The 24976-nt window shown below is 40.5% G+C and overlaps 1 protein-coding gene across 3 annotated transcripts in view; it reads right to left on the bottom strand.

The window, feature by feature from the left end:
* Positions 1–23158, bottom strand: part of ERAP1 (endoplasmic reticulum aminopeptidase 1) — a 33375-nt gene extending 10217 nt beyond the window's left edge. Inside the window, exons 1-12 of one of the 3 annotated variants that reach the window (XM_033110939.1) lie at positions 23019–23158; positions 18104–18193; positions 16956–17499; positions 14642–14780; positions 11974–12108; positions 9184–9304; positions 8283–8437; positions 7826–7939; positions 6494–6625; positions 3222–3353; positions 3002–3073; positions 1547–1698 (exon numbers count right to left, since the gene is read on the bottom strand). In XM_033110939.1, the coding sequence (XP_032966830.1) occupies positions 1547–1698; positions 3002–3073; positions 3222–3353; positions 6494–6625; positions 7826–7939; positions 8283–8437; positions 9184–9304; positions 11974–12108; positions 14642–14780; positions 16956–17485 (1682 nt within the window). In that variant the 5' untranslated portion in view covers positions 17486–17499; positions 18104–18193; positions 23019–23158. The remainder of the gene's footprint in view (positions 1–1546; positions 1699–3001; positions 3074–3221; positions 3354–6493; positions 6626–7825; positions 7940–8282; positions 8438–9183; positions 9305–11973; positions 12109–14641; positions 14781–16955; positions 17500–18103; positions 18194–23018) is intronic. The other 2 variants (XM_033110938.1, XM_033110940.1) reach the window with 2 other exon arrangements.
* Positions 23159–24976: the final 1818 nt, after the last annotated feature.

A 24976-nucleotide genomic window follows, 5' to 3' on the forward strand; every position in this document is an offset into this window, starting at 1 on the left:
CATATACTAAGAAGAACACATCACGTCTATGGAATTCCTACCAATGCACAACCGCAATCTGATCGTGAAGAAACAGCCAAAAACCCAAACATTCCATAAAGTAAATGGTCTATACTCTTCAAAAATGTCAAGGTCAAGAAAGACAAAGACTGAGGAGCAATTTCAGAGAAAAAGGACTCAAGAAATGTGGCAATTAACACAAGGTGATCTGAATATTAAATCCTGAACCAGAATTTGTTTTCTTTGCTATAAAGATATCATTAAGACAACTGGAAAAATCTGAATAAGGTTCGTAGGTTAGATAATAGTGTTGTAACAAGTTCATTTCATAATTTCGATAATTGTGCTGTGTTCCTGTAAGTGAATGTTCTTGTATTTTACGAAATACCACACTGAAGTATTTTGGGGTAAAATAGCATCATACTCCCAACTACTCTCAGTTAAAAATATATATAGCATATATGTAGAGATATATAGAGTATATTTTTTGAACTCTGATATTTTAGGTTTTATATCTATACCTATACATATATATCTATACATACATACATATACGTGTGTGTGTGTGTATATATATATATACACACACACATATATGGAGAAAGAGAGAATGATAAAGCAAATGTGGTAAACAACTTACACCTGGGTAAAGAATATATAGGAATTCTTTGCACTCTTCTTGCAACTTCTCCATAAGTCTAAAATTATTTCCTAATAAAAATTTTTTAAATAGTGACCATTCAGGGTCAAGTTGTGATGTCCTTCTACAGTGTTAAGCTGACAAACAGGTTCCAGGATCTAACTTAGACTTCCAAAGAAGAGAACTGAGTGTCAGAATTATGATTCCCAGAAATCACCTAAATGTTTATGTCCTTAGCTCCAACCCAAAGGCCAGGTACTATTTATAATTTAGTGGCTGTTACTTAGATTAGTTACTGGCTTGAAATCAGCTCCAAACATTACCATCCTACAAAACTATAAAACATGAAAATGTTAAAAGAATTATATATCATCAGCTTTACTGAGACGAACCAAGGTTTAGAGGCAGCTTCACCCTCTTGGGAGGTGGTGGTGCATAAGTCAACTTCATCGGATACATAGATTTAACAAAAATATTTTTTTAATTAAATTTACTGGGGTGACAATGGTTAGTAAAGTTACATAGGTTTCAAGTGTACAATTCTATAATACCTCATCTATGTGTCACATTGTGTGCTCACCACCCAGAGTCAGTTCTCCTTCCATCACCATATATTTGACCCCCTTTACCCTCATGTGCCATCCCCCTTCCCTCTGACCCTCTGGTAACCACTAAACTGTAGTCGGTGTCTAAGAGTTTTTGTTTTCGTTTGTCTTGTTCCTTTCTTGCTTTCAGAAAGTTTTATATCCCACATCTGAATGAAGTCATATGGTTCTCGACTTTTTCTGACTTATTTCACTTAGCATAACAGCAATAAAACTAAGGGCACTATGTAAAAATAAGGTTTTATCCTACCAGGCAGATGTTACCTAGGCAACAAAAGGAGTTTTTCTCCAGAAACATTACCCCGTTTCTGTGCTGTCAGCTCCTTTCAGATAGTGCTCTTGCTGTATGTGTACGTTCCTCCCTCTCACTGTCACGATTATCAGCGGAAAGCCCTTCTGCAGAGTCCAGGTGTTCATCATGGTTTTCACATCAAGGCCTTCCTGTCGCCAGTGCTGGTTACACAGAAAAAGCAGATGCATGACCCACTTAGACCGGACCCACTTAGAGAGAACCCAAGCTTTTCCTCAGAGCTACCGGTATCAATTGACCACCTCCTCGGGGAAGCTCTTCCTCATCCCTTCCTCGGCTCCCAGCCCCATCTTGCTCCCTTCCCTTGCTCACTGTCTCTAGCCAAAGCATGCTGTCCATTAAAGCACTGACTGTTTACTTTTCATTCTCTACCTCTACATGTGTATATCTTGAGAAGAGTTACCATACCTGGTTTTACTGGGCACACTTTGGGCTTGACACCAAGCACAAAGCAAGCATGTGAATGAATGAAAGTAGAGAAGGGAAAGTGACCAGGTGTTCAACACCTATGTAATTGTGCTGGCTCTTAAATAAGCAAGGTGTGAAAAAACGTTCAGTCAAGAGCCTACACTTCCAAAATGGTAACACCCAGATGGCCCACACTCAACAACAGCCAACTCAAAAGAGGATAGTCTTTGATACGAGAAAAGCTTTCAAGAAATATTTAAGAGCTAGTAAAAGGATAAAATATGCTACAGAACAAATCTAGAAACTACTGAATACAGCTCTCTCTAATAACAAAGACTCCGGGAAAATAAAAATATATATAAAATTCTGTTAAATCTCCAGGCTATTCCTTAGCTGCCTATGAAAATATTCGAGTCCAGATAAACAAAGGCTCAGACTGTTTTGTGACTCAGATGTCATTAATTCTTTACAGCTTATTATTTAAAAGCATGAGTTAGACCTAAATTCAAATCCCCGCTCTGAAATTTACTGACCGTATGCCTTTGCATTTCATGTTCCCATCTGTAAAAATCAGGATAATAGTACCCACTTACAGGTTTGTTGTGAAGAGTAATGGAGATAACATACACGAGTGCTTAGCACGTGCCTGACACATGGCAAGTGCTCAAGAATGCTCGCTGGCATTATTTGTTTTTTCACAAATGAAGAGCTATGGAAATGATCGGCAGAGCCTGACCGGTCCAGCCCTAATCTCCCACAGAAACATGTCATAAATTCACTGCTTTACAGAGAGTGAGGCTGAAGAAATTAGTGTCAGTGAGACGTGTTACCAAAGAAGGCTGTGCAACTCCCCTGTGTAGATAATTTTTAAGAAAAATTGTAAAAGACTGTCAGCCTGGCATAATTTAAATGCAGTCTTACAGAGGGTGAAGGTGATATAATCAAGAACCTCAGAAAGCTTGGCACAGAGCCATCCTTCAAAGGCTACGGAGTAAGAGAATGTGCTGAGGGGTGATGTGTACAGATGTAAAAACTTACTGAGGATGAAGATGAATGTTGACCTCCAGAGCAAAAGCCATCCATCCTTTCTGTGCCATCTGTAGGGCAAATCTAAAAACCGAAAATATACACATCACTCTCAAGTCTGTAAAAAACACTCAAGATTCTTCTCAGAGGGATTAATATCGTGCAGCAAAAAAAAAAAGGTGACAATAAACCTGTCAATTCCAAATGTAGAGATACACAAAAACATACTCACACTTGCCATACTGTTCCACAGGTCCTCGTTTTTTGTGTTTTTATAGCTATACTTCTGGAGATACTGCACAATACCACTTTTAAATGCTTCAGCACTAAGATAATCCCTTAGCATATTCAAAATACAAGCTCCCTGAAAGACAATACAAATAAGTGTCAGGTGGAGTTTCGCCTCAATCTAGTCAACCATCACACTTTGTTTTGGAATAATTCTTTTGAAATACAACTCCAGAAACCCTTAAAATGGCTATTTATGAAACAATTAGAGGCAGAGGATCGAACATAACTCTTTATGCTCTTAATCTGCCGGGGCCATTATTGTCTATCAATAACCAAACCTTCCTGGCGGGCAAATTAATATCATCTGCCAGCTCCCATTGTCACAGGTGAGTGGACAGTGGTGCAGACTTAACCATGAACCTTTAGCCACCATGTGACTTTCTCACTGCCACTCCGGGGAGGGAGAGGCAGGAGTGGGGAGAGGAGGTGCAAGAGGTAGCAGCAGAGGTGAGTACCAGGTAAGGAATGGTGGAGCCCAGGGAGAGGACTGGGAGGGCAAGAGTAACAATGAGAAAGGGAGCAAGAGAATTCCTAGATCTTCTGTATTCCTGCGTTAAGAGCTCTTTTCCTCTCCACTCCCATTACTGTCAATTGTGGCTCACACACTCAAATACTCCACTGGCCAGAGGAGGGACATAAATGAAGAAAGTAGTCCAAAGTTAAGAAAAATGCTCTTTGATGTTTTCCTCCTGCACTTTTTTCCAATACAAGTTTCTAATCTCCAGGAACTTCTTTTCTCTGTCCCTTCTTTTAACATACATCCTTTTTTAAATCATCTTTTCCTAAGAAATTATGATTCCCTCACCTAGAAAGCCCTTCCTACTTCTTTTTTCTGGGAAAGCCTCAATTTATCCTTTAAAATATAACTTGAAGTCTCCTTTTCTGGGACAATTGCGTAAGTCCCCTGAAGGTGGAGGTACTCTCTCTCTCTGGCTCTAGATGGAGTCACAGTATAGGCAAAGCCTGGATTCCCAAATATCTACATGAAATGCATATGCCTGACAACAGGATTTGTACATTTTATTGAGATATAACTGACACATAACATTAGTTGCAGGTGTACAACATGAGTCAATATTTGTATATATTGCAAAATAATCACTACAAGTCTACTTAACAGCTTGTCACCATAATAAGGACTTTTAAGATATACTTTCTAGCAACTTTCAAATATGCAATACTTTATTAAGTAATCATCATGCTGTACATTACATCCCCATGACTTTTTTATAACTAGAAGTTTGTACCTTCTGACTCCCTTCCCCCATTTTGCCCACCTCACATCACCTGCTTCTTGGCAACCCCAATCTGTTCTGTGTCAATGAGCTTATTTTTTTGTTTTTTTGTTGTTTTTCTTTTTAACATTCCACATACAAGTAAGATCATATGGCATTTGTCTTTCTCTTACTTGTTTCAATTAGCATAAATCCCTCACGGCCCATCCATGTCATCGCAAATGGCAAGATTTCATTCTTTTTTATGGCTGAATAATATTCCATTTTATATGTATATACACCACACACCCTTCATCCATTCATTCATCAATGGACATTTAGGTTGTTTCCGTATCTTGGCTATTATAAGTAATGCTGCAGTGAACAAGGAGGGTGCATTTATCTTTGAGTTAGTGTTTTCATTTTGTTTGGATAAATATGCAGAAGAATTGCTGGGATCATATTTTTTAATTTTTTTAATTAAAATTAAAATTCTATTTAATTTTTTGAGGAAACTCATACTGATTTCCATAGAGCACGCAACAATTTACATTCCCACCAGCAGTGCACAAGGGTTCCCTTTTCCTCTAAATCTTTACCAACACTTGTTAGTTCTTGTGTTTTTCATGGTAGCCATTATAACAGGTGTGAGGTGACATCTTATTATGGTTTTGATCTGCGTTTCCCTGATGATTATTGATGTTGAAGATCCTTTCATATGTCTACTGGCCATCTGTATGTCCTTTTTGGAAACTGTCTATTCAAGTCCTCAGCCCTGTTTTTAATCAGATTAATTTTGTTATTGAGTTGTATGAGTCCTTTATATATTTTGGATATTGACCCCTTAAATAGATATATGTTTTGCAAATACTTTTTTTGCATTTCATAGGTGGTCTTTTCATTGTTTCTTTCACTGTAGAGAAGCTTTGTAATTTGATATAGTCCCATTTGTTTGTTTTTGCTTTTGTTGCTTGTACTTTTGGTGTCATAGACAAAAAACTGTTGCCAAGACCCACGTCAAGGAGCTTTTTTCCCTATGTTTTCTTGTAGGAGTTTTATGGTTTCTGGTCTTACATTTTACTCTTCAATCCATTTTGATTTAATTTTTGTCAGTGGTATAAGATAGGGGTCCAGTTCCATTCTATTGTCTGTCCCATTTTCCCAACACCATTTATTGAAGCAAGTGTCCTTTTCCTATTGTATGTTCTTGGCGTCGTTGTCATAAATTGACCATATATGTGTGTGTTTATTTCTGGAGTCTCTGTTCCATTGATCTATGTGTCTGTTTATATGTTTTTATCTCCTCTGCTCTACTACAAAAACATCCAAGCGAGAAATACTTTTCTGTCTGCTACAAATAAAATAGCCAAGCACAATGATAAATAACACACTCTCTGCCTCAAAGAGCAGACAATAGAAAGGTTGGGAATGGAAGAGTGAGTGGAAAACCTGGATCCGGATCTCATAAAGAAGGAAGGAGCTGTGATTTACAGGGAAAATACAGGCCCATCATAATCAGAATCCTCCTTCTTCCCATCCCAGAGAAGCCAGAGATCTGATTATATAAAATCTCCCAGTTATTAAATGTTGGCAACAATTCCCAATTCTGTTATTAAACACATTGTACAGGACAGTACTATACAGTCAAAATGCAAACCGTTCCTGACACAAGGGCAGGAAATTTTGCATAGTACAAAGGCAAGGCTCAATCAAGACTTATTTGTTGAATAATAAATAAAAGGTAGAGTTTCTATAGGCCCATAAATTTCATCTTATGACAGCGCAAATGAAGAATTGATTATGTGATCTTTAGGATTACAAGCCAAATTGCAAGTTAGAACTAAATGAGGGAACTCCAGCCAGCACGAGTCAGAATACAAAACATTCAACCTGGGTTGCTCCTTACGAAGGAAAGCCACCCACAAGCCCATCTAGAACCTCTCCACCCCAGGATTTATAAGTTTTGTATGCAAACTGCACCCTTGTAATGCATTTTTACCTTTTCATAAGAAACGTCATCAAACATCTCCCGAATCTGAGCAGGATTCTCCACAGGTGTGGACACAGGGTGTGAGGAATTTAATGCATCTACCTCCATGGCATTAAAACACTTGCCAAAGAAATAATCTTCCTATTGAGACAAAAAAAAAAAAAATTATCACCTATGCTTTACATTTAGAGGAAACATGTGAAAGGAAGAAGGTTTGATCTGAGGTAACAGGTTTATACTTCAAATTTCTGGTCCAATATATTCCACATTTATCGAATTTACAAAACAAAATTGAATTACTATCTTCTAAAGAGCATTCAAAAAACAATTTTAGATAAACACTTTAGGTTTCTCTCATCTTAAATAGTTACTTATCACTTTAGAATAAAAAAAATTTCATAATAATTTGAAAACAAAACCATTATGCCTACAGCCAAACAGCAACAATCCAAGCAACTAAAATGCATAGTGATATCAGCATCTCCAATCATCATGTATACTATTCTAAAGCAAAGAAATTTAGCTTTAAAACCATGTAGTGAAAGAAAAAATAATGGAGGACAAGAAATTAAGCAAGATTAGGTAATATTGCTAACTGGGGCATATTACCCAGCAGAACAATATGCTTACATAATCATTTTTAAATATTATGTGGAAACAGGAAAATATTACACAACAGTGTAATAATTGTATGTACATAACTATGTATAAATCAATTATGCATATAGGAAGATTAAAATTGAAAATGAATATGCACAAATGAAAATTATAATAGGGTAAAGGTCTTGCTTTTTTTTTTTTACATCAAATTTACATGGATTCTTTAATTTTACTGCATGTGATTTTCACAAGTCAAACACATGATTTTTAAAAATAAACATGTAGAGATTCCAAGCATTAAATCTATGACCTATGAGTCTAGGTTCATACACAATCAAATGTGCAGTTACCTTAAGCATAATTCATTTGATTTGACAAGTAGGACTCTATTGAAATAATAGCAATCTGTATGTACCTTGTACTTCTTTAGTGAGCAACCTGAAGGTTGGGGAATGACAGGCTTTCATTATTTCTATTTCTTTAATATTAAGGGAGGACAAAATTTAACACTTAATTTCTTAACAGTCATATAGTTTCACAATCCAGTCTGCAAGTGAGCCTTTGTGATATATCTTAAAGTTAACTGGCATTTTGAAAACATGATTCATAGCTAAACTCCCAAGGGAATTACAATATTAATCTATGAATTCTATAATCAAAGACCGGTAAATATGTTCTAGCAAGATTGAAGAAAACAGGAGATTAACCTAAAATGCAAAAAAATAAGTAAAGACTTCTTACAACTTTCAGTTCAGGATGAGTCACACTGACAGACACGAACTCCATAAACTTGGCAAATCCCTCATTGAGCCAAAGATCATTCCACCATTCCATAGTGACCAGGTTCCCAAACCACTGAAAGAAAAACAATACTCCGATTCTTCACATTTCTATGGAGACCAGATTATCCACACCACCATAAACATAAGGCCTTCAAAAGGAAGTATTTTATACATGTAATGTCAGTTATATGAATATTAACATACTTATATAACTACTAGTTTATCAAAGTAAAAAAAGAAAATCTTTTCCATATGCATTATAAAACATGGTATCTAACGTTTTAAAGAATTTCTGCTTTGCATTTTTTCCTATAGGAAAAATTATCAATATATGAATAGCCTCATATATATACAATAACACCAATACAGAAACAGTTTAACTACACTTTATTAAAAGTGTGACTGAGCTTGTGTACCTGGTGGGCGAGTTCATGGGACACAGTCAAGGTGATGCCAAGCTTACTTGACGCAGAAGACTTTTCAGCATCAAACAACAGAGAAGATTCCCTATATGTTGTCAGTCCCCAGTTTTCCATAGCACCAGCCTGAAAGTCAGGAATAGCAGCAAGATCTTGGGAAGGAAGCGATACAAATATATTAACAAACAATCTCTAAACTACACATTGCCCAAACACACTAACTTTCAGAACGGATGGATGTAGGGATCAAAGGAAAATCTCAGCTGTCCGTGCAGAATCATGGAATTCTCGAGGGAAAGAGCCTTTCACAATGGAGAAAAGGGGCTCAGAGACTCATTCAGAGTCACTTTGCTACTGTGTGACAAAGTCAGACTTGGGTCTCCGGACTCCATTTCTAACTTTCTGAAATGGAGTTTGAGAGTAAACAATCTTAACAGCTGCCTCAAGAATCCACTCTACTTCTCCCAGGAACCCTATACACCTAACAACCTCAAACAAAATCGTTTTAAAGGGTCTTATAAGAAAGAAAATGCAGATTTTCTTATGCTGTATAAATTTACTCATTCAAAAAAAATGTACTGAGCATCTATGCTCCTACCAAGTACATGCCAATAATGAAAACATTGCAATGTTGTTGGGTTTCTCTTTAAAGTGCAAAAGCAAAATTATTCCCATGCCATGTGCCTCAAGAACTGAACCAAGATCTGCCTTTACTATTATTATAAGTGTATTGTATGGATCAGGGGTGAGTAGGATCGACCCGATGGTTGACACCTGCCAGGGTTTTAAAGACTTGAGAGGCTGCTGAGAGAACCATAGGGATACCAATTAGGGGGACATGATCTATGACTGGGGTCATTAAATACCACAATTTGTAACATCTGTGCAAAATCTCTACCTTGTTTGGGTAAGGGATATGGAATGCTAAAATAATCCTCGTAAAATTCTAGAAGAGTCACCGCAGCATCCAGTGCATAATTTGCCTGATTTATCTTGTCTGGCACAGCATACACAGAAACCTGAAGAGAAAGTCACAAGCAAGTTATTCAAATACCGTAATGGCTTCTCTCCACAACCATAGAGAAGACTGAAGGTAACATCTTCATGTTGTGGAATGTGGTTGCCAATATTAAAGAAGACAATGGAAAGTTCTATTTCTTGTATTAATGTTGGCTGTTCCTGATCGACTCCCTTCTTGAAAACAACTACAAATGCTGGATAACATATACAAAAACGTCTCCTTAAACGTTTTCATGAGATAATGAAAAAGACCACTCGGGCCACAAATGAAGTGACAGCAGGACCCTCAGAAGTCAGCAGAGCATTGCAGCCAGCTTTTGCCCTGAGGACACTGGCCCCTACAGAGGGACGTGAACTTTGGTTTTCATGGCCTTGAAAGACTTGGGGATATGAGACAAAGTCCAGAGCCTGCTCAAGGTAGGCAGTGTAATTAGGACATGCACCTCTGCAAAAATAGAGCTGAACCCCGAAGGACCATGCCTTTATTGTAAGGGTGAACTAGAAATAACCAACCCCTTCCTCGGTGAGACTGCAAGGGAAAGAAATCTCGTATTCAAAGCTTGGTACTATGTGGGAGAGAATGGGAGACCTCCTCAGAGAATTTGTAGCTAAAAGCCAACCTTCATGCTGTTTAGCAGCTGGACTCACAATAACCAGGTGGCCCCAAACCCAAAGCCAATCATTTAAAGTGGTTCCCAGGCTGGTAAATGCTCCCAGTCACCTGACAAGAGCAAACACAAATTCTCTCTTAGAATCCACCTTCAACTCAGGTAACATAAGTTCACAGACAAATTTGCAATATTCACAAACGAACAAGACAGCGTGAGCAAGAGCCAGCAGAAACACAAACCACAGACCCAGATACACAAAGACTTCAGCCGTGACAATTACTAGATACAGAATATAAAATGTATGTTTAATATGCTTAAAGAAATAAAAGCACTAAAAAATATCAGGATGTAAAAGGGGTTCTGGGGCCCAATTCCAATGGGGGAGTTTTGGGAGGAGTGTCAGGCAGGGTCTCTGGTCCCGCACATCACCAAGGAATTCTCCAACACCAGCTGCATGTCCTACAATTTAACTCAATTCTGATGCTATCGCACTGGAGACCGCGTCAGATTCCACAGGATAAGGGTTCAGTCCTGTAAGACGGCCCCTGAGCCCCACTTCAGATGCCAGTCGCATCCAGGTGGTCACCTGTACTTCTGAACAAGCCGATATAAATTGGAGGTTTCACACCCTGTTTGGGTGTGGTTAGCTTGCTAAAGCAGCTCACAGAACTCAGAAAAACAGTTTACTTACTAGATTACAGGTTCACTGTCAAAGGATGTAACTGAGGAATTGCCAAAATGAAGACACACACAGGACAAGATGTGGGGAAGGGCCCAGAGCTTCAGTGCCCTATCCTAGCAAACAACTCTCCCGGCACTTCCACACATTCACCAGCACAGAAGCTCTCCAGCTTGTCCTTTGGGGGTTTTATGGTGGCATGGACCCAGGCATGATGGATGAAATCATTGACGATTGGTGATTAAACTCGACCTCCAGCTGGAAGTCAAGGGATGGGATTGCAAATTCCCTCCAATCACATCGTTGGTTCCTGGCAACCAGCCCCCCACCCTTAGGTTAACTAGGGGCTTTCTAAAATCACCTCATTAACATAACAAGAGTCACCTTTATCTCTCTTCACTTAGAAAACTCTAAGGGTTTTTTGGAGCTCTGTGCCAGAAGCAGGAGGAAGACCAAACATGTATTTCTTATTATAAATCGCAGTATCACAGTATGGAAGAGATATTATAAAAGACAATTGTTCATAAAGGATTCATAAAAGTGGGCAAATCAATGAGGGTGTTTTTGCTGATAGTTTCACTGATGAATTTAGATTGCTCTCTACATCCAAGTCTCAAAAGCATCACCTCTAACTCCCCAGGTGGAGTTAGAGATAGCTCCTCAAGGATAAGAAGCCCCAGCCCTATAGGAACAAGAGGCAATTCAGCATAGAAACCCTAACTATTCAGGCCTCAGTGAAAACCAGAACAAATAAATGCGGTATCTTCAAATACAGCGTCCCACCCCTCTCACCAGAAAAAGTATCTGCATTCAGAGCCACAGCCTACAACTGTATGCTGCGCACGACACAATGATATTCAGACCAGGGTCAAATGCTCCTTAAAACAGGATCTTTTTCTCCCGTATTCCCTGGCCTAACGGCTCTCCCCAGAGCCATTTAATACTCCAAGCAGACTGTTCTATCTTCCTTCCTGTGGCCAGAAACTCTCTGCCCAGTCAGTGACGTTCATTTCCAAACTGCACAGAGTGATAGCCAGAAGCAACCTTAGAAACCACTGCAGGATCTAGTCCAATTTATACACTTTAAAGAAGTACAAACAAGTTCCAAAGGGAGCAGGGACAAGGTCAGAAAGCCAGTTAGTGGTGGGCCCAGGACCATGGCCCAGGACCATGGCCCAGGCCAGGCCCAGCCTCTCCACATTTTTGTTATTAGAAACTCACTGTAAATATGAGCATCTGTGACAACAGGATGACCAACCCTCCTGGTTTGCCTGAGCCTGAGGGGGTTCCCAGAATGTGGACGTCCAGTTTTAAAACCAGGACAGTCCCAGGCAGACCAGGACGAGCTGGTCACCCGATGTGACAATCACAGGTTCACCTTGACTCCGCTCTTGGTCATCTTGCTGATAGACTTAAAATCAGAAATAATGAAGGCCACGAGGTAGGTGCTCATCTTCACGGTGACATCAAAATGGTCTTCTATGAGTCCTTCAGCAACAGTCACGGACTTAACCTAAAATCAGAATAACTTACATCAGCAAATAATCCAATTATCCAACACACTGAATACATTTTATAAAGAAACTTCCTAACTACCAGACATAATATGGAAAGTATATGGCATGACATTTGTGTAATTATTTTAAAATGTCTCTATCCAATAACTGATTGTAATTTAGATATTAAGGCCAAACCGTTCTACTTAATTTCTTTTTTTATTGAGATATTATTCATATACCATAAAACTCATCATTTTAAAGTACACTATTCAGAGGTTTTCTAATTATATTCACAGAGTTGTGCAACCATTACCACTTAATTTCCTTTAAATCCAGATGACTGCAAACTGACTAATATTTGGTTTATGAAAATTGATAATGTGGATGGGACAAAGCAAAGCTGAGCTCACTGGTTTTGCCAAGATGTAGTCTACTTGTTCTTACATACAGATATGAGAATTATCTGTAAATTCAACGTCAACTATTTTCTACACTGGGCAAGTATGTAACCAAATACAACCTAAAAAGACCTGTTTCCTAAACAACTGAAAGTAACCCATGCCTGGGCCTGACTCTGCAAACCTCCTCCAAATTCTGATTTGCTTCATTGGAATCAGCTTTGAAGTGCAATCAGGAAGCAACCTTGATGAACAGGATGGGGATGATGGAGGTACAGTCTAAGAGGTCTGCTCTCAAAGAAGAAAGTCTAGTACCTCAGCTAACAGAAAGCACTGGGCAAAATCTTGGAGAAAGGACCCTCCAAAACTAGCCTGGGGAATTCCATTGTTTACACATGCATTATTCTTGTAATAATGTTTGTCTGCACCCTGGTCCTTCTTATTACTCACCAGTCAATTACCCTTTGGTGATTTAAACCTTAACTCTGATAGCCAACCTAGGTTTACACTTGAAGGACCCCAAATTACCTTTTCTTTTTAAAATGCCTTCTACCCACCCCTAACCAAAATTTCCATTCCTGAAGTTGTGCTAATTATTCAGAAAGTAAGCTAATTAAACTAATTCAAATTTAAATGTGATTAACTCCTGCCCCAAACACTTTTATGTTCCAATGGTATATTTGCTTTTCTAGCCTCCAAAAAAGATCCTTTGAGAATCCACTGTCCTTCCCCTCAACTCCATGTCTGCAGCCTGAGTTCAGGCCACTCCTATTGGGCCACTGTGAAGGCTTTCCTGTCTCAAGGGCAAGACTGTATTAGAGATCTTCCTATCCTCAACAAGTGGGTCCTGGATATCCAAGGATTTAGACTCCAGAATCTCCACAAAGTCTCAGGGGCTCCTGGCTTTCCCCCCACGAGCCTATGAATTTCTCCACCAATCTTGTTTATTCAGTCTCTCCCTGTTCCTTTATTCTCCTAAAGCTGTAATTCTCTAATTAGAGAATTCCAGTCCCAGGCAGCAATAACATAATATTGGGGGAGGGAACTATAATTTGCATGTTCTTGCTTCTTACATGTTCATATATAAATGTGATGAAAAGTGGAGACAAAAGTTCCTGCCTGGCAGAGATTTGCAAAATGCTTTTCACAGGGGACACCCCTCTAGGGGGACCTGTCTGAATCTTGTTTGAGGAAGGGTTCCTTAAGGTATTCAGCAGAGGATATAAAGTTTTAAAGATTGAGAAGTACTATACTAGAGGTTGGTTTGTGGTGCTCTGGGCCCCTCGATGGGAAGATATTGCACAGGGATGAGGTGGGACATCCTTCAGGACTCCAGGCAAAGCCTAGTCCACCCTGAGTATCATCCACAGTGAGCTTCTGAACAGATGTCTGCTTCAGGAGTTGGTATGTATCTGTTGCAGAATGACAGTTCAGATGATGATTTTTCTAGGCTACCAGACTCATAGGATAATGGTATTTACTGAGTAAGTTTCATTCATTTGGCAAAGTCATCTTCTCACCACTTTGAAAAATCAGAGAAAACACTGTCCACATCTGCTTTGAAATTGGAGGATAATGGTTTCTTTAAAGTAAACTGAGCTGCCTATCATTACTTACCTTTAGTAGCATAATAATCTGAAAAGATCCCTTTTTTCCTTTTACTTTCTGCCCAACGTTGTGCAGAAATTTATGGTTACAAATTGTATTGTTAATATCAGTATATATATAGAGAGAGAGAAATTATGGAAAATAACTATGTACTAGAAATGCAGGCTTATTCAACAACGCATTGTCTCTAAAATCCTTTTAGAAGATCATATGAGAAAATGAAGATGAAAGTGCTTTGTGACGGGCACTCTCGTTTAGACCTGCCGTGAATTCCTTACACAGAATCCTCCGATCAGCACTGATGACTTGCAACGTCACTCTTACTGAAATCTTGCATGTTTTGGGGAACAATTTTTTCTATGACTACAAGTAAATTGTTACTTGAAACAAAAGCATAGGTCGGAAATGAAAAAGAAAAGTTACCAATGTGTCAGGCAATAAAACAAACAAAACAGGTGACCCAAATGTTAACTGGGTAATACAAGTCAGAGCAAATCAATGGGTTTCTCCTGTGAGTTGATGTACAGGATCTCGGACTCACCAGGGGCATATTGGAGATGGCAAGGTGCCGTGGCTCCCTTCTGATCTTGATTAAAAAGCTTGCTTTGAAGGCAGGTTCGTCAAAGCAGGGAAAGGCCATTCTGGCTGCGACAGGTTCAAACTGTGTTGATGCAAGGATCCTAAAATTACAGCAAGGGGAATAATAATGCAGCATGAAGCACCAGACTCTAAAATAGGTGTGTGTGTGTGTGTGTGTGTGTGTGTGTGTGTGTTCTTTAATTCCTAAAGTTACCCTAAGATTGGTGGATTCCACTAGTAAAAAAATATGTGCTGTGACAAAAGTTATCATTAAACTAAGTTAAAAGACAAGTAAAAAGCTGGCAAAATTGATTGAAAATTATTTGACAAAGGGTTAACAGCCTTAACAGATAATGAGCTCTTTAAAATGAGTAAGAATATACCCAGCAACCAAGTGGACTAGAAGGCACAGGTCATAAACAGACAATTTACAGAAGAAGATTCGACAAATAGTCAGGAAAGATATAAAAAGCTGCTCGTCTTCCTCAATGATCAATGCAATGTAAATTAAAAAGAGATATCCGTTGGCTTTTGGGCTCTAAAAAGATTGCCAATACACAGGACTATGTAGACGTAAAGAATATGGCAATGGGATAGCAAATATTTGTAGACCCTAACTTAGCAATTTTACCCTGTTTCCCCGAAAATAAGACCTTGTTGGACAATCAGCTCTAATGCATCTTTTGGAGCAAAAATTAATATAAGACCGGGTATTACATTATATTATAAAAACCCGGTCTTATATTATAGTAAAATAATACCCAATATTATATTAATTTTTGCTTCAGAAGACCTATTAGAGCTGATTGTCCGGCTAGGTTTTGTTTTCGGGGACACACAGTACTACTAGGCATTTATTCTAAAGAAATGATTTACAAAGATGTTCATCCAAGTGTTGCTGATGCTGAAAAGTTGAAAACAACCTAATCTCCAACCACGGGGGATTAGTTAAAAAAAATCAGTGAACATACATTTTAATACAGTCATTAAAATGATACATAGTGATATTCATCTATACAAAACATCTCAACATATGTAAGAAACTCCCTTATAAAACAGAAAATATAACAACTCTATTTACATAAAATATGCATATTCAAAGAGAAGTCTGGAAGGTTGCTTTCCTAAAATAGAAGTAATGATTATCTTGAGGAGCTAGCAGGGATAAATTTTACTTTTTTAAAAATTCTTTTTTTGAGGGAAAAAAAATAAAATTCTTTTTGGTAGCATCTGACTTTTTGTGAACCTCAAAAAAGAATATGAAATCAGAAAAATAAGTTAGTGTAATCAACTAACAAATAAAATTTCATTTTAAAATTTAGTATAAAATCTCCCCACCAAAATTACCTCCTTAAAAACAGAACTAAAAGCAAAGCAAGTGAGGATCCCTAATAAGGTTTTAACTGAGAGAAAAGTATTTCCTCTAACGGGCTGTTGTGGAATGAATTGTGTCCTCCAAAAAGATATATTGAAGTCTTTTTTTTTTTTTTTTTTTTTTAAGGAGGGCGCAGCTTACAGTGGCCCATGTGGGGATCGAACCAGCAATCTTGATGGTAGTAAGCACCATACCTTAAGCAACTGAGCTAAACGGTCACACTGATATATTGAAGTTTTAATCCCTAATATCTATGAATGTGACTTTATTTGGAAATATGGTCTTTGCAGATGTAATTAAATTAAAATGAGACCATTAGTTTGGGCCCTAATGCAATATAACTGGGGTCCTTATAAAAAGAGGGAGATTTGGACAGTGGCCATGTGAAAACAGAAGCACAGAATGAACTGATGTAGCTGCAATGCCAAGAAACAATGGCCCCCATAAGATAGGAAGAGGCGAGGAAGAATTCCACTCAGACTTGGAGAGAGCATAGGTTTGCTGACACTTTGATTTCGGGCTTTTAGCCTCCAGAACTGTCAGAGAATAAATGTCTGTTGTTTGAAGCCACCCAGTTTATGGTACTTTGTTACAGCAGCCCTAAGAAACTAATATACAGGCTAAGAGAATTAAAAATGTTTATCACATCCCAGAAATTTAACTAAATAAACAAATAGGTATTTACTCTGATAGAGCTGGAAGCAAGAAAACTGATTAAAACAGAATGAAAAAAAGATGTAAAAAATCAAGGAAAACAAAAGTATTGCCATTTTAACTCCACAAAGAAGATACAAAAGCAAAACAAAAGAATTGAATAATCAAGGGAATTTTAAGACAATTTATCTGAAATAATGTAATATGGGCAGTACTCAAAGCTTTAAAAAAAATAGAAAAAGAATACCTCTCTTCCCCTTCCTTGGTTCTGTAGGTGCTCTTATAAAATCCATGAAAAGTCTCAGAAAGATTGCCAGTGTACTCAATGACAATTGTGTAAGGGAGCCCAACAACCAGAGGCTCGGGAGCCAGAAGTGCGATTTGCTCGTGAGGCGGGTATTCCAGGACTCTCAGTGGTTCTTCAGGAGGCTGCCTCTCTCCAGTTCCCTTCTTGAGGGTGGCCTTAGATATTTGCAGGTGGTTACTATGCAGGATGATGGCACTGGTGGGCTGGCTGGCTGTGATTTCTATTGCAGTGGTTCCCTTGAAAGTCAGAGTGGTGAGATTCGCATGGATCATAAGATCATAATGACCTGGGATGATGTGCTCAGGAAGTCGCATTTTATTCCAAGGAAATGGTGTCCCATCACTAGCTTTTGGAGATGTAGTTTCACTACTCTGAACCCAGGAGGGAGTTGACACAGTTAAGAGAATCAACAGTGAAGAAAGTAGAAATGACATGGTTCCAAGTGGCCATTTGACGGACAGAGATATCATCTTCTTTGCTCAAACTACCTCAAGAAAAGAAAAGAAAAAAAAAATTAAGAGTCACTAAAATATTATCAAGACAGCACAATTTCAGAATGTATCCACCCATAATTAGCAGATATAGATACAAACTTTCAAAAGTACTGGATCTTTTCCTGAAAGCAAAATTACCTTCTCTATCTATTGATTACCTTCTCTTCTCTATGATTGATAGAAAAAAGAAGTTTATGGTCAGCAACAATCATTCACACCTAGTAAAACGCACCATCTGGTTTTCAAAATTAGAATTAATTTATCAGTAGGGTTCTTGGTTGAAAGCAACAGAGCAAGCTCTGGCTGAGGATCCTGAGTAGCTCACTAAATAGGTCACAGAGTTGCCAGGACATTTGGGAACCCAGATTCATTAAAAGGCAAAGATGGATAGCCAGAACCACATCAGAGAACCATCTGACCAGGTGACCACTGGGGGGGTCCACTGGGCTGACCACTGGGGGTCAGCTGCTGACACTGCGGCAGGTACCACAGTGAGTTCTCCACTGCCCCTGCAACTTTGCATTGCTTGTTTCCGATTCTAAGTCCCGACTCTGAACTCTGATTGTCGGAGCCAAGCTGAGGTATGCACACTACCAGGCAAGGAGGTGCAGAAAGAATCTGGACTTTGCAGCTTCCGTAGTGGGGGACAAGCCTTGCTCCCCACCTATCAAATGTACGGAGTTCCTAAAACACAGAAAACATAGGAAGGAGACTTAGATGCCGAGTAACAAGGCAGGAGGGGAGGCAAGTATCCATAACAGGAACCTTTACTAACATTGGGATTCAAGTATTAGTTTAATATTCATGTAGCCAGGAGTCACTTCAAGACTTTATGGTGATTTTCACGAGTGTGTGACAAACACAGCCAGTCACCTGGATTCTCTCTTACAATCAATCCAACAAATATATGTGTTGAATGCCTGCTGCATAGAAGGCTGTGTCCTGAGCACTGTGTGGGATATAATAACACACAAGACACAAATCCCACAATCAAGGACTTCAAACACTGGAAGGGGAGAAAACATTTATACACAAATAATGAAACACCACAGAGAAAGTGTGGAGTGTTTTAAGAATAATAATAAAAGAGGGCTCTGGGGGAGAATGGAATGATATTTCTGAAGGGAGAGAGGGCCTTTGGCTGCAGTGACTCTGAGATGCCACCACCATGCAAGACCAGCATAGGAGTATGCTCTGCAAGATTAGGTCAGATCTGGAAACGAAGGGAGGGCATTAAAACCACTGCAGGTGGAGCGAGCCAGGGTAAGAGCTCAAGCAAAAAGGGAGAAAGTAGAGGGCTGCTAGGCAATTGACCTGGACAGAAGGGAATCCCAGCAGAACTTGATGGAGAATGACGATTCCCAAGGCAAGGAAGCAAGTGACTCCAAGATTATGCCGAAAGCATGCTGGAGTCATGCTACAGACCATATTTTGCACTTTATTTTAAAGGTCACAGGACCCAAAAGGAATGTGAATTTTAAGTGAGTTGGCAATCCATGCCCTGAGAACCCAGCCTGCTTCTCTCTCTCTCTTAGACAATGATTCCTCCCTAATGAGTGTTTGCCAGGAGTCCCTTCCAGGTTAGCCCAGGTAGTTGGCCCTAATTCCCTCAAACTCCTCTAGCTCCTGGACATTTGGATCAGACAAGAAAAGCAGTAATGCTGCCATGTGGCTCCCTCAAAATGATCGTAATACATGGGATTCTCCCTCCATGTCTGTGGTTCTCAACTCTGGCTATGGACTGACGTCATCTAGGGAACTTTAAAAATAACTGTTGCCTGGAACCCTGTCTAGAACAATTAAACTGGGATCTATGGTGATGAGGTCAACATGTCAGAATTTTTTTTTTTAAACTTCCCAGAAATTGTATTGAAGAGCCAGGTTGAGAAGCTAGGAGATAATCCTTGCTAAACCCTGGTCTTATCCCTTGAGCCCTATGTGGGGAGATCTATTAATAGTTCAAGATAATTACTGATGTGCTCTCCCCTACTCCTTCCTTTCCATCCTGTGCCCTTCCCAAACACACAATTAAAGGCACCTTACCGCCCCGTCCCCATGGAGCAGGTCTGCAGGCTAAACAGAAAGGATAACAACACTACAGAGACACCATAATCCCGGTTCAAAAGACACCACCCAAATAAGACAAAAAAAAAAATGTGAACAGGAAGAACAGGTTTTCTTTTTGTTTGGTGTTTGTTTGTTTTTGTTTTTGTGTCTAGGAAACAACTAAAGGATGCTTCCAGCCACAGAGGATTGGAGCAATTTGAAAAAGAATAAAGATTAAACACCAAAATAGTAAAGAGTTCCTGCCCCTACCTCCTCAGGCAGAATCCCCTCGCAGGGGGAGAATGATGGATTTCTCTTGAAGTCAGGGGAACAAAAGTAAAGGGAATTTGTATGATGCTTTCATTTGGAATTTCTGATGGCAGCAGCTTAGTGGGTGCAGCCCATGCCCCAAGATTGTGGAAAATGGCAGGTTCAAGCATGTGAGGACTCTAGAAGCCCCTGAGTGTTCTCCAACAGTCAAGAGGAGATCCAAAAATTCCAACTGGTTCTGAGCTGACAGCAAGGCCCATGGGCTGCTGAAGGGGCTGGTAGTGCGACCTCACATCAAAGGCTTTGCAGGATTGAGTCCAGGAGGAGAGAGGACCAAAGAGAACATGGCTGTGTCTCAGGGAGGATGCAGTGCCAGGAAACCAAAATGGAATGTGTAATACAGAGAGCGTAAATGTCAGAATACCTACATGCACACATATACATATATAATTATAGCTATACTATATATATATATAGTATGTATAGCTATAGTATAGTATAGTATAGTATAGCTATACTATAGTATAATATAGTATAGCTATAGTATAGTATAGTATAGTATAGTATAGTATAGTATAGTATATATATATAGGCTTACAGTCAGAAAAGAAAACCTGGCCTTTCAGTTCTTGCTCTGCTACGTGCTATGTGACCTTGGGCAGGTGATTTAATCCCAGTTTCATTTTCTTCATGTGTACTATAACAGCTGTCACACAGATGGTTGTGAAGATTAAATGAGTTAAAATATTTTCAATCACTCATTCCACAAATATTTATTGAGCGCCTATTATGTGCCAGGAGTTTTGCTGACCTCAGCAGTACAGCAAAGGTCCCTGACCTCAGCCAACTTACAGCCTGTGTGTGTGTGGTGGGTGGGGGGGATTTTTAACAAGTTCACACAAATATGTACAGATATATATAGTTACCAGCCGTGATTACCTATGAAGGAAAAAGCACACACACATACTGAGAAAGTAACAGGTCATACCAATTTACAGTGGGGCTCTCTGATACTTTTAGCTGAGGTTTAAAGGACAAATTCAAGTAAGCTAAGAAAAGAGGGAGAAAGAGACTCTCCCAGACAGAGGGAACAGCAATCACGGTTGCAGGCTCAGAGGCAGGAGACAGTGCTGGTGATGAAGGCCAATGAACCCGAAGCACAGCACACAGGGAGAAAGACGTGCCTGGAGAGATGAGCAGGGGCCAGACCACTGCACAACCCTGTAGGCTTAAGGATGTTGGATCCTATCCTAAGTGCAATGAGAACCCATTGGGTTTTGAGCTAGAAGGTCCTAGGGTCCTGTTGTCCCTTTAAGAAAATCACCCTGGTTGCTGAGTGGAGCAGGGAGAGCTGAAAGGAGCATGAGTGAAGGCTAAGAAGCTAAGAAAGTAGTCTAGACAAAGTAAGCTAGTGGTTTATACTGGGGTGGTGTTAATAGACAGAGGGAGAGATGGTGGGAGAGGGGAGAGACACACAGACACAGGGAGATGGACGGATTCAACTTCTGAAGTGGGGGCGTAAGGAAAAGGATGCATCAGCATTGCTGCCAGGTTTCTAGAATGAACATGTGAGTAGTCATGTGTTCCCTTTACTGAGGTAGAGACCAGAAGTGAACAGATTTCAAAAGGAGGAGAGGGAATCAGGGGTTCATTTTTCAGTATGTTTGTGATGTCTGTGAGATATCTAAGGGGAAATATCAATGAGGCAGTTGAATACAGATTTAGAGCACAGAGATAGGGGTTTAAATGACTTTCCTGTACTTGACTGTGCTCGATTAAAGTTTTAAAAAATATTTTTCTTTGGCACCTGATCTTTTTTTTTTTTTTTTTTTTAAAAAACAACAGAAATTTATTCTCTCACAGTTCTGGAGGCCAGAAGTCTGGAATCAGGTATTGGCAGGGTTGGTTCCTGTAGTTCTAACGGGGGATCTGTTCTAGCTTCCGGTGGTTGCTTTGGCACCTGCTTTTACCAAAGCATCTTTCACAGTCAATGTTGTCAATGAAAGTGCAGCAGTAACAGAGCACCTAACTGTACTTACAGTCAGGAAGAGTTCAAGATACTTTAGGAACTTTACTTAGGCTGCCTTGGTGATTCTGACTTTGCCCATGGAAACAGGAAGTCAGGGCCAACTGATCCTGGGTTATCTCACCCTTCTCTTTATTGAGACAGTATGGAATGTGAAATTGATCATCGAGAGATAATGGACTTTCTTCCAAAATGTTCTGAACAAGGAAATTAACAAGCACTGATAATAATTCATCACTGCTGGTAAGCAATAAAAATGTTGATTAATTCTTTTTTTAAAAAACATGGTATTTTTCTATTTAGGCCCACCTGAAAATATGCTATGTACTAACTAGTACATACAACTCCAGCTCCTTAGGTATATAGACTCTGGACAATTTTTTTTAAGTATTTTTTATAATTGATGACCACATCTTGAGTTGAGTCGAGAGCAAATCCTCTGGGCATTTGGTCGAAAACAGAGCATTTGTTCCTTTCAGAACCTGACCTACACAAGGAACCTCCGTGAAAATGGTTAAGTGTCTGCTCTTCTCCTTCCCCATGAAATTCACTTGCAGGTCCACCTGGTGAGTAAGGCACCCAGCTAGGAAACAAGAATTTGCTCAAACTCGAGAACTTTATCGGAGTAGAACTCAGCTAGAGCCAGTGAAGTGAGGACACACAACTGCTTGGCAAGAAGTACAGGAGAAGCAGGGAGAGAGAACGCCGATCCCACCCCGCGATCCCGCCCCGCAACCCCACGCCAGCCCAGTAGTAAACGCAAAGCCACGTTCCTATGTCTGGCAACTATCCGCAAGGTGTCCTCCTCGACCTAAGCCCGCCACTCACCCGCCCCTGCTTCTCCCCCTACTCGGGGTCTGGGGGACTGCGCGGCTGGCCGCGAGGCGGAGCTCAAAGGGAGGCTACCGCTGTCGGGAAGCAGCAAAGCCCCGGGAGCTCGCAGAGTAGGTGCGCCGGCCCCGCGCCCCCTGATGGAGAAGGGCCGAACCCTCCTCCGCCACCCTCCCCCTAAGACTTGGGCCCAGGCCCCCGTTGCAGTCCGCTAGTCCTCCTCCCGGCGCCCCGAGCCCTCGGGCCTCCCCGGAGAGCATCGGAAGGAGGCCGGGGTCCGTGTTCTGTTCCAACCACGCAGACCCCCTCCCCGCACCGGGGACGGGCACGCAATACCTGGGGTCTGGGACCCAGCGAGCTCACCCTCGTGCCGCCGCCGCCTGCTTCCTCCCCGGGACCGAAAGTGAAAGCAGAGCCCCGGGAGCGGCCGGCAGGCGCGTGGGGCACATGGGTCCGAGTCCTCGCAGGTGGCGTGGGGAACACCGGGCTGAGGCTGGGGAAGGGGAAGCCCGGGAGTGGGGCCACGCGAGGGAGACCGCCGTTCCCAAGGCGTGAATTCACTAATGAGTGCGGCACTCCAGGGAAGCAGTGGAGCTGCAATATAGGGGGGGATCCGGTGCAAAGGAGCACCCCTTTCTGAAAGCCGATCATTCTCTCTGCGTGTGTCTTTGGAGGGTTTTTGTTGTTGTTTTCATTGATGGCCTTTGGCGTTGCGGGGGTTGGTGACCAGAGGACCGGGCCGGTACTCTTGGAGGTGACTCAGGCCGGACAGGAGCTTGCTTCTCCACCAAGCATGGTTGGGCTCCACCCTTGTTGGACTCAAGAGGTGTCCATCATCTCGTCTCTGCAAACGGGCTGAGAGCTGTTGGCCCGCCCCAGACAGAAACAGGAACTCAGAACTATTCTTTGTTGCTGCAAAATGCTGAACCCTCTGGGGTTTCCGTGAAGAAGGAGGTATGTCCCAATTACTACCCAGAGGGGACTGGACCCAAAGATTTTCTGCACCCCACATTAAAACGTCCCTCTGGGCTTTCCAAATCAAATGACCATTTCTACTCTCCTTTTAGAATATTAAGACTGGATGAAATGTCCAAAAAAAGCCCATCTTTAAATAGTTGAGGCTAAATGAGGTAACAAGCCAAAAAAAAAAAAAAAACCCCCACAAACGTTCATGCTCACCAAATGCCACAAGTTGGTGAGAGTACCGTGCTCCCTCTGGGACCTTTACTATACTCAGGCTTTCTCCTCTCCGTTTCCTCTTAGCCTCCTTTTCTTCGAGAACTGGTGTTTCAAGTCACTGAAACAGTATTTCTGAATTCTTTTTTCTCTAATCTTATGCCTCCTTTTGAAAAATATATTTTTGTTGTGCATATTCTCTCCAGTAAAGGACATTTTGTAATATGAAATTAACACCCTGTCCCCAGGGTTAACCAAGGTGGCATCAAGGGAAATTTTTTTTCACTGAAATTCAACAAGAAACAGGACATTGGGATCAAGTAATTTCACAATTGTGACGGGGGTGTCAGTGGATAGCTATAGCCCCTCCAGAACCTCCAGGTGTCAGTGAGCAATCACAATTTGCTCAGATGAGAGCTTCTCGACCAGTAAACTCATGCATTTCTTTGCTTTTACATAGTTATATTTTGGAATGTGATGGTTTCCCTTTAGTTTCAAATACAGCTTCATTAAAAGTATTTCTTGAAGATCAGCATGGAAGGAGTTGAATGCACCAGACTGGAGGTTGCTATGAATGACAATTGAAGAGGCAGGAACAGGAGAATGCCTTTATATGAACCTGGGCAGAAGGAGCTGAAACATCAATAAGGAGAACGCTGATACTACTAAGTCCTCTCAACTGTTCTCTCACAAGCTCTCCCTTGCTCAGACTTTAGACTCAGACTGGCCATGATTCTCTCTTCAGAATCCAAGTGCACTACAAACAAAGCAATAAGACAAAGGATTTGGCGGCAAAGCCTTTCTGGTTTAAAAGCTCTAGTGCAGATATGAGGGATGCAGACCTTGGAATGAGGACTTTAAACTTGAAGGAGTCTCAGCTGTAGAGTCTGTGAGATCAAAACTTAACAACTACCAAGCTTAGAAATGGTATTAGAGGAAAGCGTGCCAGAAGAAGGGGTACCTACTTTTATTGATTATTTACCAACTGTTAAATACTATGCTACGTGCTAGCCATATGCACGTGTGTGTATAATTTAATCTTTTCAGCAATCATGTAATATAGATATTATATTTTATAGGTGAGGAGAGTAAGAGAGGTTGGCAACTTACTCAAAGTC

The sequence above is a fragment of the Rhinolophus ferrumequinum genome, chromosome 7, assembly GCF_004115265.2.
Source record: "Rhinolophus ferrumequinum isolate MPI-CBG mRhiFer1 chromosome 7, mRhiFer1_v1.p, whole genome shotgun sequence".
Classification (NCBI taxonomy): domain Eukaryota; kingdom Metazoa; phylum Chordata; class Mammalia; order Chiroptera; family Rhinolophidae; genus Rhinolophus; species Rhinolophus ferrumequinum.